This window comes from Dunckerocampus dactyliophorus, chromosome 9, assembly GCF_027744805.1.
Source record: "Dunckerocampus dactyliophorus isolate RoL2022-P2 chromosome 9, RoL_Ddac_1.1, whole genome shotgun sequence".
In the NCBI taxonomy this organism is placed as follows: domain Eukaryota; kingdom Metazoa; phylum Chordata; class Actinopteri; order Syngnathiformes; family Syngnathidae; genus Dunckerocampus; species Dunckerocampus dactyliophorus.
The window spans coordinates 9,135,712-9,151,213 of record NC_072827.1 but is presented as its reverse complement, the minus strand read 5'-3'; the positions used below and the strand labels follow the sequence as shown (position 1 = coordinate 9,151,213).

The following is a 15,502-nucleotide window of genomic DNA, read 5'->3' as shown; positions in this document are numbered from 1 at the left end:
ATAGCTCCGGTTTCTTATTGCAAATGACAATGGTCCAGCTGACAACGTACCCTGAAAGGAGACTAAGCATGTATGCTACCCTTGTGGAGTCTGTGGCGTACGTGCTTGGCTGTTGCGCAACTATGAGGGAGCAATGGTGAACAAACAACCCGCATTGACCAAAATCACCACCAAACCTAGACGGGTGGGGAATGCTGGGTTCCCAGAAGGAGGGCTTGGCAGCGCGAGGGGGGGCATGACTTGGACAGCATGTTGTGACGAGTCTTCAAAGGAGGTAGACTGGGCAGGAATCCGAGCATGACTGTCTCTAATGAGGGTTGACATGTCTTCAAGAATTTGCTCATGGCGGCTAATAGTCTGGCCATGAGCTGTGAGGGCCAAAAACATCTTTTCCTGCTCTGAAGGGTCCATCAGTGTGGTTGTTTGATTCTGTCACGCCACAAACTTGTTTGGACCCAAAAACGCAAACAAGCAGGGTGGTGTCAATAAAGAAGTCTCTTAATTCCATGCATACACACCACAGCGGTCAAGAAGGAAAAAGATAACAATAAAAATCTATGGTGCAGGCCTAACAGTAACAAAAGGAGCACCACGAAAAAGGCAACAGAAACAAAGACTACAGAACTGAAAGCGGGTAGGCTAACTGGGAGGAAGCTACCAAACTGACAGTATTCTCAAGTAGCTCCAAAAACCAAATCATCTCCCGTTTGAGCTCCCACACATGTTGACATACTTTTCCCAAACTTCAGTGTAGAAACATGACCTCCTGCTCAGGGTTGTCCTCTTTCAGCTGTCCTGAATTCTCTTGAGCATCCCGACGTTTTTTCCTGTCACATTTCGCGATCCATCTGTGGTAACGTTGGCGAGCGAGTAGAAGAGCGGTAATTGGAAATGGCTCTCTCAAGTCACTGCGCCTACGGCGCCATCTGGTGTTGAAATGCCGTCATTACAAGTCAAAATGAAATGAATGCAATCATTCACATCAAACCTTAATTCTGTACAATCTTCGGCGGGCCGGATTAAAAAGAACAACGGGCCGGATCTGGCCCGCGGGCCGTAGTTTGCCCACCTCTGGTCTAGAATGAGGAAAAAAACCCCGCCATAAGCAAAGGAGGAGAAACCAAACCCATAACAAACAGAGAAACCAATAAGGTGCTCACCTGCAGCACCACAGTGCTGTCACAGCAAAGCGTGACACCCTCAGCCATCACAAAGCGTGACACCCTCAGCTATCATAAAACATCTCTCAACAGCCACTAAAAAGTTTTTCTTCTTCTGTATTTTTAGAATGACTTTTTTTGGGAAAGTCACTAGTAACTATAACTGATTACTTACTACCGTAATTTCCGGTGTGTAAGCTGCTACTTTTTCTCACACTTTGACCCCTGCAGCTTATGCGGTTAATTTGCGGTTGTGTTCTGTTCTCGTTACATGTCGAGTGCTTCGGAGCAGTCATTTTGTGCTTTGTGCGTACGCCCTAGTCATTCTTGATGTGATACCACTGATTTTTTTCCCCAATTTGATACTGAGTAAAATTCAGGCTCGTATCGGCGATACCAATCCGTTACTGATATGCAAGTACACCTGTGTCGGGTAAATTTAATAAGTACTGTATTTCAAATCATAGAATAGCTCATAAAACAAAGAATATAGGACAGAGTAATTTATTCATTTATTTGAAACAACTGCATATCATTTAGACAAGGTCTCAATAATTTAGTTACTTTCCACTGTGTTGCTGTTAATGATATACAGTACATTACCTCAAATGACATAAGCATCAAGTATCGATATTTTGATTTGAGAATCGATTTTAGAGCCTGAAGATCTGATATCAGAAGTGTCAATATTTCAGTATCGATCTGCATATCACTACTCATCACAACAACGAAAGAATGAGAGAGACCGGCGACTTGTGTGCTGAGGTAATTGTGGGGACGACTTTTAGTGGTTTTAGTTCCCAGGAGGAGGATGAGGACAGCGATGAATGGCTTAATGGTGTACTACTGTTTAGACAACAATGTTATACACATTGTTTGGCACTGTTGCAAAAAGCATTTTTTATTAAAAGTTTAACAAAATCTTTCTGTGTTACATATGTACAAATCTTTTGTTTCTCTTCAAATTTAGTGGGTATGGCATATATGCCGGTGCGCTCCATAGTCTGCAAATTACGGTAATTTGCCTTATACTACTCTGACCTCTGCATTCTCCATTGTCCCTCTTGTGGTCTGTCCTGCAGGCGGCCAACATCCCCCTTGTGTGCGAACTGGGTATTGACAAGCTCTCCTTTGACGATTTCTCTCTGGACATGGATGCCATGATAACAGCTGCTCTGAGGATGTTTATGGAGCTCGGAATGGTCCCCAAATTTAAGATTGACTATGAGGTGAGGGCTCTCTTTATGTTCTTTCCTTTAAAAAACGTTCAAGAGTCCTTTCTTGGGCACTAAAATCCCCACTTATCTTCCAGACCCTGTGCCGATGGTTGCTGACTGTCAGGAAAAACTACCGGATGGTTTTGTACCACAACTGGAGACACGCCTTCAATGTGTGCCAGTGCATGTTTGCCATGCTCACGGTAAAGCACACACACTGCAGTCGATGTTTATTAAAAAAAATGTTTGCATAGTACCATTGAAATTAAACCCTTGTATAGCGCTAAATTGTTGTAAATAGAGAAAATAGCCATTGTGGGTCAATCATGCGAGCAACATCCAAATGATCCAAAATGAAAAAAAAAACACAAACTCCGTATAATACATGCAATGCTACAAATACTTAAAGAAAATATACATTTTTTTAAAGGTGTAATATTATGAAAACAAACAAAACAACAAAATGTTTTTTTGGAATTTTTGGAAAATTATGTTGCGGAAACAGTTGTAAAATGTAATGAGTAATATGTATGTAGTAAGTAATAGATCATTTTATGAGAATGAAATGTAAATATTAGGAGAAAAAAAGTATTACTTTAACACGAAAAAAAGTCACAATTTTACGAATATATATATGTTAAGATCCATGTTAAGATCCATATATATATATATGTGTATATATATATATATATATATATATATATATATATATATATTCGTTGAAACCAGTTGAAAAATTGCTAGAATTTGCATTTTGCACAAAAACATCACTCTTTTGGACCATCCTACATGTTCCCCTCATTTAAATCCCATACGGAACATTTGGGGATGGATGGCAAGGGAAGTTTATAAAAATGGCCATCAGTTCCAGACATTCGATGCCCTTGGTGAAGCCATCTTCACCACTTGGAGCAATGTTCTCACTAGCCTCCTGGAAACACTCACATCAAGCATGCCCAAAGCAATTTTTGAAGTGATTAACAAGAACGGTGGAGCTTCTCAGTTCTACTGAGAACATGTTTTGTTCTGGTTTGGAGTAGTTTTAGTTATTTTTTGAGCAATGGTCTTAAACTTTTGATCAGCTGATAAACAGCCTATTTAATTTTAATTGTTGTTTTCAATAAATTACTTTTTTGAAAATGCTTTTTGTCTCACTCCCCCTTCTTGTTTTTGCATATTGTAGCTCTACTTAAAACCTCATTAAGATCCAAATGTGCAAAATGCAAATTCTAGCAATTTTTCAACTGTTCTTCAGATTTTGATCAGGAGTGTATATGTATATGTACCGGTATGTATGTATATAAAAATAAAAGCAGCATAGATTTGCAATATTAAAGAAAAATTAGGACCGCAACACCTCGAAAATGTAATTTAACAAGAATTTTTCAAGAATAAAAGAAAAATATTAAGAGAAAGACGTACTTCATGTATTTTATGAGAATAAAGTATTATTATGAGAAAAATAAATTTTAGTAGCATAAAGTTGAAAAATTAAATAAAAAATGTGTTATTTTGTTAACATAACAATTATAAACATAAAAGTTATAATGTAGGAATGCTCTGATCAGGGTTTTATGCTGCCGATTCGGATACTGATCATCCATTACTGAAATCGTTTGATGTCAATACCGATACTGATCACGTGGATTAATTATATTATTAATTAATTATATTTATTATTGAAAGGGGAAAGTCAGGACAATTCCAAGGTCCCTTGACTGCCAGGGAGCCTAAAAAAATAAGTAATTACTAATAAAATTACTAATTAAGTAATAAAAAAGGGAGTGAGGGGCAACATGTTTTTTTTCTCAGAATTTCTGGCTGCACCCCTGCTATCGGCTGTATGATATGAAAAAAGGAACTATAAAATCATTTAGACAAAAAACATATTTTACTTAATTGTTGAAGAGAACTTATATCACTCGTGAAACTTACAGAGGGTAAAACGCTTTCTTTAAGGAATCTTGGGATGTGAGCTCTAGCAGGACATCCAGGTGAAATGAGAGAGTACTCTGCAAACCCGGTTTCTTCCATTATTAGCCTAGACTGTCACACACATACGGGCGAGTGTTGGCCACATGGCTGCGTTAGCTGCCGTTTGCTTGATGATCACACGGTGAGCCTCGAAAACTCGCCGTACTCTGTTAAGGGTTTGTTCTTCAAATGCCACATTAAATTAAAGCTTTTTTTATGAGCTACCCTCGCAAAATAGTTTTCGTGGCATATGTTGGCAGTTAACAGGTGATCGGCTTTTGTGATCGGCATTGAAAGGCAATTATCAGCATATGCTGGTCGCGTGACTTTCATGGAAACTTTCCACGATACTGATCGGTGGCCGATTGATCGGAGCATCCCTATTTTATAATATTATGGGAATAAAGTCATAATTACAAGAAGAACATTTGCAAGAAGAAAGTTTAACTAGTTGGAGAAAAAAAGGGAAAAAAAAACAGCAGCAGAAATATAAAAAACAGCTGTAACTTTATGAGGATAAAGTCAAAATATGAAGAAAAAAGTTGCAATTTTTTACGAGAATACACATATTATGAGGAAAAATAATTTTACAACATAAAGTTGAAATATTAAAGAACAAATACTTTTTTTTAAGCCGTAATATCACGTGAAACAAACAAAATAAAATAAATTTGTCACAAAATTAGGTTGGGGAAAAGTTATAATATTATGGGAATAAAGTCAAAATATTTTTGGAATAAAGTCATGACATTATGAGAAGAACATTTCTGAAAATTATTTAAGAAGAAAATTGAAATATTTGGAAAATTAAAAAGAAAAACAACAGCAAAAATGGGAAAAAGAGCAAAGAGTGAAGTTGATAGTAATGTTTTTTTTTCGCCAATATCACAAAGCTGATACGCAGTTTTTTCTTGAAATATATAGTATACCTTCTTAGCATGCTTTACAAAATATCAAAGTGGCCCTTGCATCCTTTCATATTTCAGGAAAAGGTTGGACACCCATTTTGATTTGTGTCATATATGGATTTAAAATTGTAAACAGGGCTTTTCTGCTTCTTCTGGTGCATACATTTTGTACAAATCCTACTAAATTATCATAACAGGCCACAAGGTGGAGACTTGGTTGGTGTTGGATGTTAATGGAACAAAAATGTAATTAGTTCAACATCGACCACTGAACACAGCTGGTCGATCGATTCATGAATAGTAATAGTCTATGAATATGTTATATACTGGATTTCAAACCTTGCTGTGAAACATCAGGGTCATTTGTCAGCGATTCCAATAGCTGAAATGTGATTTTAAATGTTGAGTTATTGGTGTTTTTTATAGCATTATAGTGAATGTATGTGAATGATTCTGGTAAATGTCATCAGTGTTCTTCCTGTGCTCATACCTTTTCCTTACCTTTTTAGTATTTAATGTTCTCCAAAAAAATTTTGGAGCAAAAGTGAATAGCATGGCTAGATATTCCATTAACCTGTCACTCATAATTACTGCTTATATAGTATTAGTTCAAACTGGCTCATTGGTAAAGAGTTTATGTGCTTCCCACAGCATAATTCATTTAATGAAGAACGCCAAACAACAATGCGCAGTAGCTTTACTTTGAAATGAGCCTAAAAATATGTCAAGTTTAATGCTGGCAGCGCCCCCTGTGTCGTTAACCACTGTGCCATCAAGCCACTTACTTGTACAAAAAAAAAAGAACTCTACCACTATACTGTACATGTTGCTACAATGTCATTATTAATGAAGCAAGGTACCCACTTAACTCTTACATACAATACATTATATTTGAGCCCGTCCTGGCACATGAATATCCAAAACACACACATAATAAGATCAACAACATCCAACATTACTTTCCCAGCATCTGCTGGAGCTCACTCAACATTCACTATTCACAACACACACTCAAATACATTATAATCAATACGCCTGGTTTTCATTTCTGCTAGTAACTTCGAGCATTACTAACTTCCAGCAGTGCATGTAAATTTGGCGTTCTGAATTGGCTCGGTGACAGAGGGGTCAGACCACTCCCGACCTTTACACTGCAACATCATCTGGAGCCGTTCGGAATCAATAATTTTCCAAAACCACGGGGACACTTTTAAATGAAATACAGTCATCCCTTGCCACATCATGCTTTGAATTTCACAGCTTCACTTGATCAAGCTTTTTCAAAAATAAATTATTGATGTTTTGTTATGACTATGACTATGACTATGACTATGACTATGTTTCCTTCCTATTTTCCTCCTGGAGAACTTGTGGAACTTGTTGAACAGTTTGGCTCTGGTCAACCAGCCAGAGGACGGAAGAATGCTAACGTCTGTGTAGGCCAGCTAGCTGACTCTGTGAGGTGAATCTGAAATCTGATTGGTTCAAGAGACAGCTCCATTGCTGGGGTTCACGTGATGTCTCATCTAGTTGTTGTCAGCCCCGCCTCAAAGAGATGGGGGGCGAAGAAGCGTATTCGTAACTAGAAGTCATGTAAAATAAGGGCATAAATGTGCTGTTCTTGCATCTGGAAGTCATTTAAATATGTATTTCAGAAAACGCTGTTACTAAGATAGTCCATCTAACGGGAAAAAAGTTCAGGAAACAACCAAAAAATGTAGAGGAGCTGGCTTTTCACCAGCTGTTGCTCTCATCGAGTGGAGCCAAGTAAACACGCTCCAGTTTACAGTGAACAACAACAAGCACATTTTATACTAAAATCAAAAAACATTGTTGGGAGTCAAAAATATGAAAAGCAGCAACCTGGAAGAATGTCCAGCAATGCTCCACAAAGGGCTTGGAAGTGTGGCTTGCTAGCTAGCTAGCTAGCTTCTAGCGGCCTGGAAATAGTGTGTAAAATCCGGCTTAAAATTGGCTACGGAGCTCACACTTTGCCAAACAGTGCTGCGAAACGATGAAAGACAAATACAAGAATGCATTCATGATTTGTGTAGGCATTGCTGATTTGGTGTAAGAACGCAAATTGGCATGTTAGAAGCATTATTTTCATTATGTCTGACGCTGTGATAACCCTTCACTGTTTTTTGATCGTCTTGTTTTCAACAATGATATGTCTTCATGCATCACACCATGCACACTCACACAACTGGAACAAATCATTTCAATTACATGTGCTGTTATTCGCTGTCGTCTCCAAAATATTGCACAAACATACTGAATGTGTGTGTGGTTGTATCTTATGCTTGGCGGAAGTAACGCGGACTGCCTTAGGTCACGTGGTTGAAACCCAGCAATAGTGTGTATGTGACATGGGCCAGCACTCCTGGTTTTGAAGGCCCTGGGCAGATTACATTGGCATGGCAACACATAGAAGCTGAAATCTGATTGGGCGAAGAAATCTGACATACATATACACTACTGGAGGAGAAGAGACACACTACGAAATGAAGATAATAGACTGTTGGGAATAAGTAAATACAATTTTATAGAACAAATATACTAGAATTGAAGTTGTAAATGTACGTTAGTGCTTGTGATAGGGTTGAGGCCAGCAGAGAAGGCTTTGCTGTCCCTGACTGCACACCACTGTAAGCGATCCTGGGCCTTTCTGTATGCTGTCATGTTCTAATGAGCTGTCTGCAGGCCTTTCGAGCAGTTCCGTTATCACCACAATGTTCAGTAATGACTCACTCAGCACATGACCTCCTGAACTCATTCATCCAAGTCTTATAAACGTGTGAGTTCCAGGCTTTTGTTGTTCTTCAGGAAGGTGCTGCCATCGGAGTGTTTTCCATTTTTATACAAAGTGACAGCTTGTTCAAATAAGATAGCAAGAAATGCTGAGGGTTTGTGTTTTTTTTCTCATCCTCCAATCAGACGGCCGGCTTCCAGGAGACTCTGACAGAAGTGGAGATCCTAGCCCTCATCGTGGGTTGTGTGTGTCACGACTTGGACCACCGGGGCACCAACAACGCCTTCCAGGCAAAGTGAGTGTCTCCTATTTTTCCCTGCCAAGCGCGCAGCCTCCTACACACTGTTTATAATGTGTTGCCACCTGCGGCAGGCAGCAATTCAGCAAGAGCCAAGTGACAAGTTGTGTAAGACTTACATAAATGTCTGTTTGATGAGGGTATTTACATGAACGGTTGACATTTGACGCAGTGTAGTGCATCAACTGTGACTTACCCCCCCACTCGATCTCGTGAGCCGAGTTCTGGTTGGATTTCAGTGATGAAGAGCGTAGTTCCGCTTAGTTGCTGGGACCACTTAAGCAAAGAGTTTGGCCTCTCAAAACAATGTGTGTTGAAAAAAGTAATACATCACAAAACCATTGCCCAAAAAAAAAGGCCTCTCAGTCGCTCAGCATTACTGCGCACTGCCGCCTGTCCATTGTCCCTGACGTAGATAAGGATAAATCATTATCACTTTTAATCATTATAATTAATTGTCAGGAAAATATGGTTTGTTATTGCATTTATAAAATGTCTTGTGTCCATTATTCCGTTTGAGTTGACGACTATTAGTACACATTAGTGTCACACTGACTAGGATTATCTGTTGGAGCCTAGAGGCCTCTTGTCTTCACAAAACGTCCTCCACATGCTTATCACCTGATTCAAATAGCCTTTTGTGTCTAGGCATGTAAGTCTGTCCTGCACCGTCTCTGTTCCTCACAGGCTCACACATTTTTTTCTAGAAGCTGTCTTTTCAGGTTTTATTGATTTCTGTCCTTGCATGCATGTTTTATTAAATTAAAAATTAAACAGCAAAAATTAGAAAACTAGAGCAAAAAGGTAAAATGGAAAGAGAAGAAGCTGAAATTTTTATACGAATACCGTATAATAGTTATATGTTTGTAAGCATATGCAAATAGCCAGTGGAAGGGGGGTGCCCTAGAAAATCTGGCCTAGGGTGCCACTTTGGGTAGGACCGGCTCTGAGTCTTAATATCTAGGGAATCTTTTCACAATAGAGGAAAAATATAAAGAACTGTACAATATTGCTGGTCTACACTACTGCAACTACAATAAACACGCATTGTTTTGTAAATGGAGGTTTATTGTTTGCATATTCTTCCCATGGTTTTTTTATAGGTTTTTTTAAAGCTTAGTTAGGCTAATAGGAGACTCTAAATCAGGGGTGTCCATAGTGCGGCCCGTGGGCCATTTCTGTCCTGTGGCTGTTTTTTTATTTGCTCGTGGCACATTCAAAAACTATAATTTACCAAGAAAACTAAAAAAAAAAAAAAACAGCAGAAATGGGAAATTCAGCGGTTATTTTATAAGACTAAAGTCAAAATATTATGAGACAAATTTGTAATTTTATGACAATAATGTAATATTATGAGGAAAAATGACCTAATTTTAGTATCATAAAGATGAACAATTAAAAAGTGTTTTTAATAAACAAAGAATAAAGTAGTCATTTATGGGAAATTAGGTTGCAGAAAAAGTGGCAATGTTATGAGAAGAAAGTAAAAATGTTATGGGAAAAAAGTCATAATTACGAGACGAAAATTTACAAAAAGAAAGTATAAATGATTGGAAAATTAACCAGAAAATGTAATTTTAAGACAATAAATATAAAAATATTCAGAAAAAAAGCCATATTCCAAGGAGATGAAAGCTTGCAATTTTACAAGAATAAACTCGCAATATTAGGAGGATAAATAATGTCACTTTAGTAGTTTAGAATTGAAATGTTAAAGAAAAAATATGGTACGTTTTAAAAGTCGGAATATTATGAGAAACAAACAAAACAAAATAAAGTTGTGATTCTTGGAAAATTATATTGGGGAAAAGTTGTAATACTATTGTGGGAATAAAGTCATAACATTACAAGAAAATTTATGAAGATTATTTAAGAAGAAAGTTCAAATATCTGGAAATTTAAAAAAAAACAGCAAAAATGGGGGGTAAAAGACAAAAAAAAGAAGTTCATCCGAATAGTTTTTTTTTTTTTTTTTACCTATATCACAAAGTTGAGATGCAGTTTTTCTTGAAGAATGTATAACTTCTTACCATATCTACATGTGTTGCTTACAAAATATTCAAGTGGCCCTTGCATCCTTTCATTTTTCACTATGTGGCCCCCGCTGGAAAAGTTTGGACACCCCTGCTCTAAATGATCCGTTATTCAATTTTCCAAGTGTGACTGTGAGAATTGTTGATCCTGCTTGTGTATTGTGCAGGTGTACTACAGTGTATGGTGGCTGGTTGGAGTGATTTGATCTAAATATAGAAAATAAACAACATTGTTTGGGTGCAGTTTGGCTGATGCGTCTCCAGTGAATGCTGAGTGAGCTCCAGCAGATGCTGGGAAAGTAATGTTGGATGTTGATGATCTTATTATGTGTGTGTTTTGGATATTCATGTGCCAGGACGGGCTCAGCTCTCGCTCTGCTTTATGGGACCTCAGCTACACTTGAGCACCACCACTTCAATCACGCCGTCATGATCCTGCAAAGTGAGGTGCGCCATCTTTCTGGTCTTTGTTGTTCTTGTTGTTTTGTTCTCTCTGCTGCAATGCAGCGCTCCAGATGTTTTGCTCCAGCTAATGACTTGCAAAAAGTCGCATTTGTGCAGCACAATGACGTGCACATGGGGCCCGTTCAAACTGCATTCGCGGGTATGTCCTTAACCCTTTCTTCTCGGATGCGTCATTTGCTGGAGCTCAGCCTCCTCATTGGTCGGATCTTTTCTTTGGTCCATGTCTCATGAACCATGCTATAGTAGAATCTCAGGTTTTTGTTCCGAAAGGTCTGATAAAAACTGAAACGTACGGAATCCAAACCAGTTTTTCCTATAGGAAATAATGTGAGTCAACTGAATCCATTCCAGACACCCAAAATATAAAAAAAAATACATTTTATAGAGAAGAATTTTAGTGTTACACTGTCCTCTAATGCTTTTTGATATTTTTTTCAAAAGATATGTAGTTTGATATGACTTTTAACAAGTGTCATCTACTTACAAACGGCCTGATCTACCTTTTCCCAACCTAATTTTCCAAAAATTACATCTTTATTTGATTTGTTTGTTATAATATTTTTCCTCATATTACAAGTTTATTCTCGTAAAATTGCAACTTTTTTTCTCTTAATATTTTGACTTTATTCTTGTAAAATTACAGCTGTTTTTTCTCATTTTTGCTGTTGTTTGTTTTCCTCCAACGATTTAGACTTTCTTAAATAACATAATTTAATATATATATTTTAACTGTATGCTACTATTATTTGTCCTCATGTTATGAGTTCATTCTCGTGAAATTGCGACTTTTTCTTGTTAAAATGCAAGTTTTTGTCATTATATTTTGACTTTATTCTGGTAAAATTACAGCTGCTTTTTTTCTTATTTCTGCTGTTGTTAAAATTTTCCAATTATTTCAAGGTTTTTTTTGTAAATTTTCTTCTTGAAATAATGACCTTAATATGACTATAGTATTTTGACTTTATTCCAATAATATTTTTAATTTTTCCGTAAACTAATTTTCCAAAAATTACAACTTTATTTTGTTTCTCATAATATTAAGACTTTTCAGCTTTTTCTTTAAGATTTCAACTGTATGCTACTATTATTTTTTCCTCATATTACAAGTTTATTCTGATAAAATTTTGACTTTTTTCTCATTAGAATGTGGCTTTCTTACATATGTATGTGTATATATAAATATATATATGTATGTATGTATGTGTATATATATATATATATATATATATATATATATATATATATATACATATTTATTTATTTATATGTATATATGTATGGGTATAATATAATTTATAGAAATTAAATGTTTTTCTTTTATTTCCCAGCCCACTTTCATGCACATATATGAAAGGAGTTCTTGCATTTGTACCGCAAGGCAAACATGCAGCAACTGTAATATGTGAAGCGAGTAAACAAATAGCTCACGCTGCCCTCAAATCAATGCAATAACTGAGGCGATAGATTTAGTGGTAATTGGTTGAGAGAGAGAGAGAGAGAGAGAGAGAGAGAGAGAGAGAGATTTTAGTAGGTGACTGGGTTTTGGTGAAGATGTAATTAAAGACGTTTTGCGGGAGCAGCAGTGGCTTAGTCGCCGAGGTTGCGGGTGCTTCATTATCACGGTGCTGACAACACGCTAAGCTGACAAATGTTTGCTCGAATTTTCATAATGGCTTCTCTTGATACTGCCGTTGAGCTAGAGCTGTCCTATTAGCATATAAATGAATAGTGTCGCTAATTCTAAGAGAAGACAAGGCTCAGGTTTCTATCGCTATTGTTTCCCTATCCCCATTGTGTTGTTTCTTTCACTCCCGTCTTTGCTTATTAGTGCCACCCTTCCCTTCATTAGAACGGACAACTTATTTATGAATCTTGCTGTTGTTTGCTGCTCAGTTGAAGTGACGACTGCAACTGCAGACTTTTGAGAGAGTTGGAAAATAAGCCAATCAAATGACACGGATGCCAGCGAGTGCAGCTTTTAACGTCACTTCAGTCTATCCTAAATGGATAGACTGGAAATATAAAACTGTCCCTCTACACCACAGGTGTCAAACTCAAGGGCCGGGGGCCAGATTAAGCCTGCGAAAGCCTAGAATTAATGCGCATCAAAAAGACACTTTTTAAATGTTATTTAATTGTATTATTTTTGGTTTTATTTTTTTGTTTATTTTTATACACGATATCTTAATTTTATTGTCATTATTTATGTACATTTTTATTTATTTTTAAATATATTTTTGGAGTCTATATTTATAGCAAAAAGATATTTTTTAATATACATTTTACTACTATTATTTATGTATATCAGTGGTCCCCAACCTTTTTTGACCCACGGACCGGCTTGTGTTCTCACAAATCTATGTATATGTTTAAATATTATATATATATATATATATATATATATATATATATATATATATATATATATATATATATATATATATTATATATATTATAGTAAATATTTATAGTAAAAAATTTAATAAAAATAAAATTATTTTTTTAAATCTGACATTTATTTGTTATTATTATTTATTGGTGTTAAATATTTGTATTATATATAAAATTATTTGTATTATATATATATACAAATATTTGTATAAATATTAATTGTATTGCTATCGTTTATGTACATTTTTATTTTTTTAAATATATTTATATTATATTATATATTTATAGTAAAATAGTAAAACATAAAAAATGAAAACAACAATTATTTTTATTACTTTATTTGATTGTCTTTAGTATTTAAAAAAAATAGTATTGGTAAAAAATGTATTGCTATTATTAATGTACATGATTATTTTTTGTTATTTTTCAAATTATTTTTTATGTTATAGTACAACTAATATTTACAGTAAATAAGACAAATACAATTATTTTAAAAAAACAAACACACTTATATTTTTTTGTGTGTTTTTAAAAAATATTTTTATAAATAATATTTTTCTTTTTTTGTTTTTACTTTTATTATGATTTATGTACCTTTTTACTTTTTAAAAATATATTTAGATGATCGGATATATTTACGTACAGTATATTATATTTATTTGTACACAGCATCATGGCAGGCTGCATAGTCTCACCCCTGGCATTCACTATGGCCATGGAAATCATCATCAGGGCCTATAGATGAGTGGTGGGAGGTGAGCAAACAAAAAACGGAATCAGCCTTCCACCTATCCGAGCATTCATGGATGACACACTGACCACTACTGCAGCATGCACCAGGCGACTGCTTGGAAAGCTGCAGGAGAACATCAGATGGGCCCGGATGAAAATCAAGCCACATAAGTCACAAAGCATCTCAATAGTCAAGGAAGAGCTTAATAACGTGAGGTTCTGCATTGGTGACGACCCAATTCCGATGGTGTCAGAGCAACCCGTCAAAAGCCTGGGCAGACGGTACAATGCAAGCCTCAGGGACAAAGACCAAGTGCAGGTATTAAGGCAGGACATCACCACCAGTCTGGACACCAACAACAAGACTATGCTGCCAGGGAAGCTAAAACTCTGGTGCCTACAATTTGGACTTCTGCCTAGGGTAATGTGGCCACTCACGATCTACGGTGGAAAAGATGGAACGGAACAGAACTTCGTATGTGAAGAAGTGGCTTGGCATCTCACGCTGTCTGACCAACATCAGCATCTATGGCAAAGGAGTCCTTAAACTACCTATCACGAGCCTCACTGAAGAATACAAGTGTTCTAAAGTGAGACTACAGATGGCATTGAAGGACTCCAGAGATCAGACCATCAGAAATTCTGCACCATCTCTGTCAACGGGAAGGAAATGGACACCATACGACGCAGTACAGCATACTACGTCAGCCCTGAAGCACAACGACATTGTGGGACATGTCTAGGTGGGAAGAGGAGGCAAGAAAATGGAGGCAAGAAACATCAGCTTCAAGATTCAAGATTCAAGATTCAAGAGTTTTATTGTCATATGCATAGTAAAACAGGCAGTTATACTAAGCAATGAAATTCTTATTCTGTTCATTCTCCCAAGAAAAGAAAGAAAAAGAAAGAAAACAAGAAAAGAATAAGAACATAAGAAACATAAATACCAATAAATTAGGCAACCACAGAAGAGACATTAATAATACAAATAAATAAATAAATAAATAAAGTGCTATGAGTGTGTGCGTGTGTTGCGTGCGGCGTGTGTGAGTGCTTCGTTGAGAAGCCTGATGGCCTGTGGGTAAAAGCTGTTCGCCAGCCTTGTGGTCCTGGACTTCAAACTCCTGTAGCGTCTGCCTGACGGTAGGAGTGTGAATAATGAGTGTTGTGGATGTGTGCTGTCCTTGATGAGGTTGTGTGTTCTTCGTAGGACTCTAGATTTATAAATGTCTTGCAGTGAGGGGAGGGCTGCCCCAACAATGTTCTGTGAGGTCTTGATCACCCGCTGGAGTGCCTTCCTATCACGTGTTGTACAGTTACCGTACCAAACAGTGATGGAGGCGGTAAGGACACTTTTAATAGTGCATCTATAGAAGCAACTCAGGATTGTGGTGGACATGCCAAATTTCCTCAGTCTCCTCAGGAAGTACAGTCTCCTTTAGGACTTCTTCATAATTTGTTGGGTGTTGTGGACCAGGTGAGGTCCTTGCTGATGTGTGTGCCAAGGAACTTGAAGGTTCCTTGGCACCTCAGTCTCATCAATAAACGAGGGTCTATGCGACTCCTTTTCCC

General features: G+C 36.8%; 1 protein-coding gene across 3 annotated transcripts in view; it reads left to right on the top strand.

Moving 5' to 3' along the window:
• pde11a (phosphodiesterase 11a) overlaps nucleotides 1-15,502 on the top strand; it is a 96,597-nt gene that overhangs the window by 59,291 nt on the left and 21,804 nt on the right. For all 3 annotated transcript variants that reach the window (XM_054787554.1, XM_054787553.1, XM_054787555.1), the window contains 4 exons: nucleotides 2,243-2,389; nucleotides 2,473-2,580; nucleotides 8,197-8,306; nucleotides 10,699-10,789. In XM_054787554.1, the coding sequence (XP_054643529.1) occupies nucleotides 2,243-2,389; nucleotides 2,473-2,580; nucleotides 8,197-8,306; nucleotides 10,699-10,789 (456 nt within the window). The remainder of the gene's footprint in view (nucleotides 1-2,242; nucleotides 2,390-2,472; nucleotides 2,581-8,196; nucleotides 8,307-10,698; nucleotides 10,790-15,502) is intronic.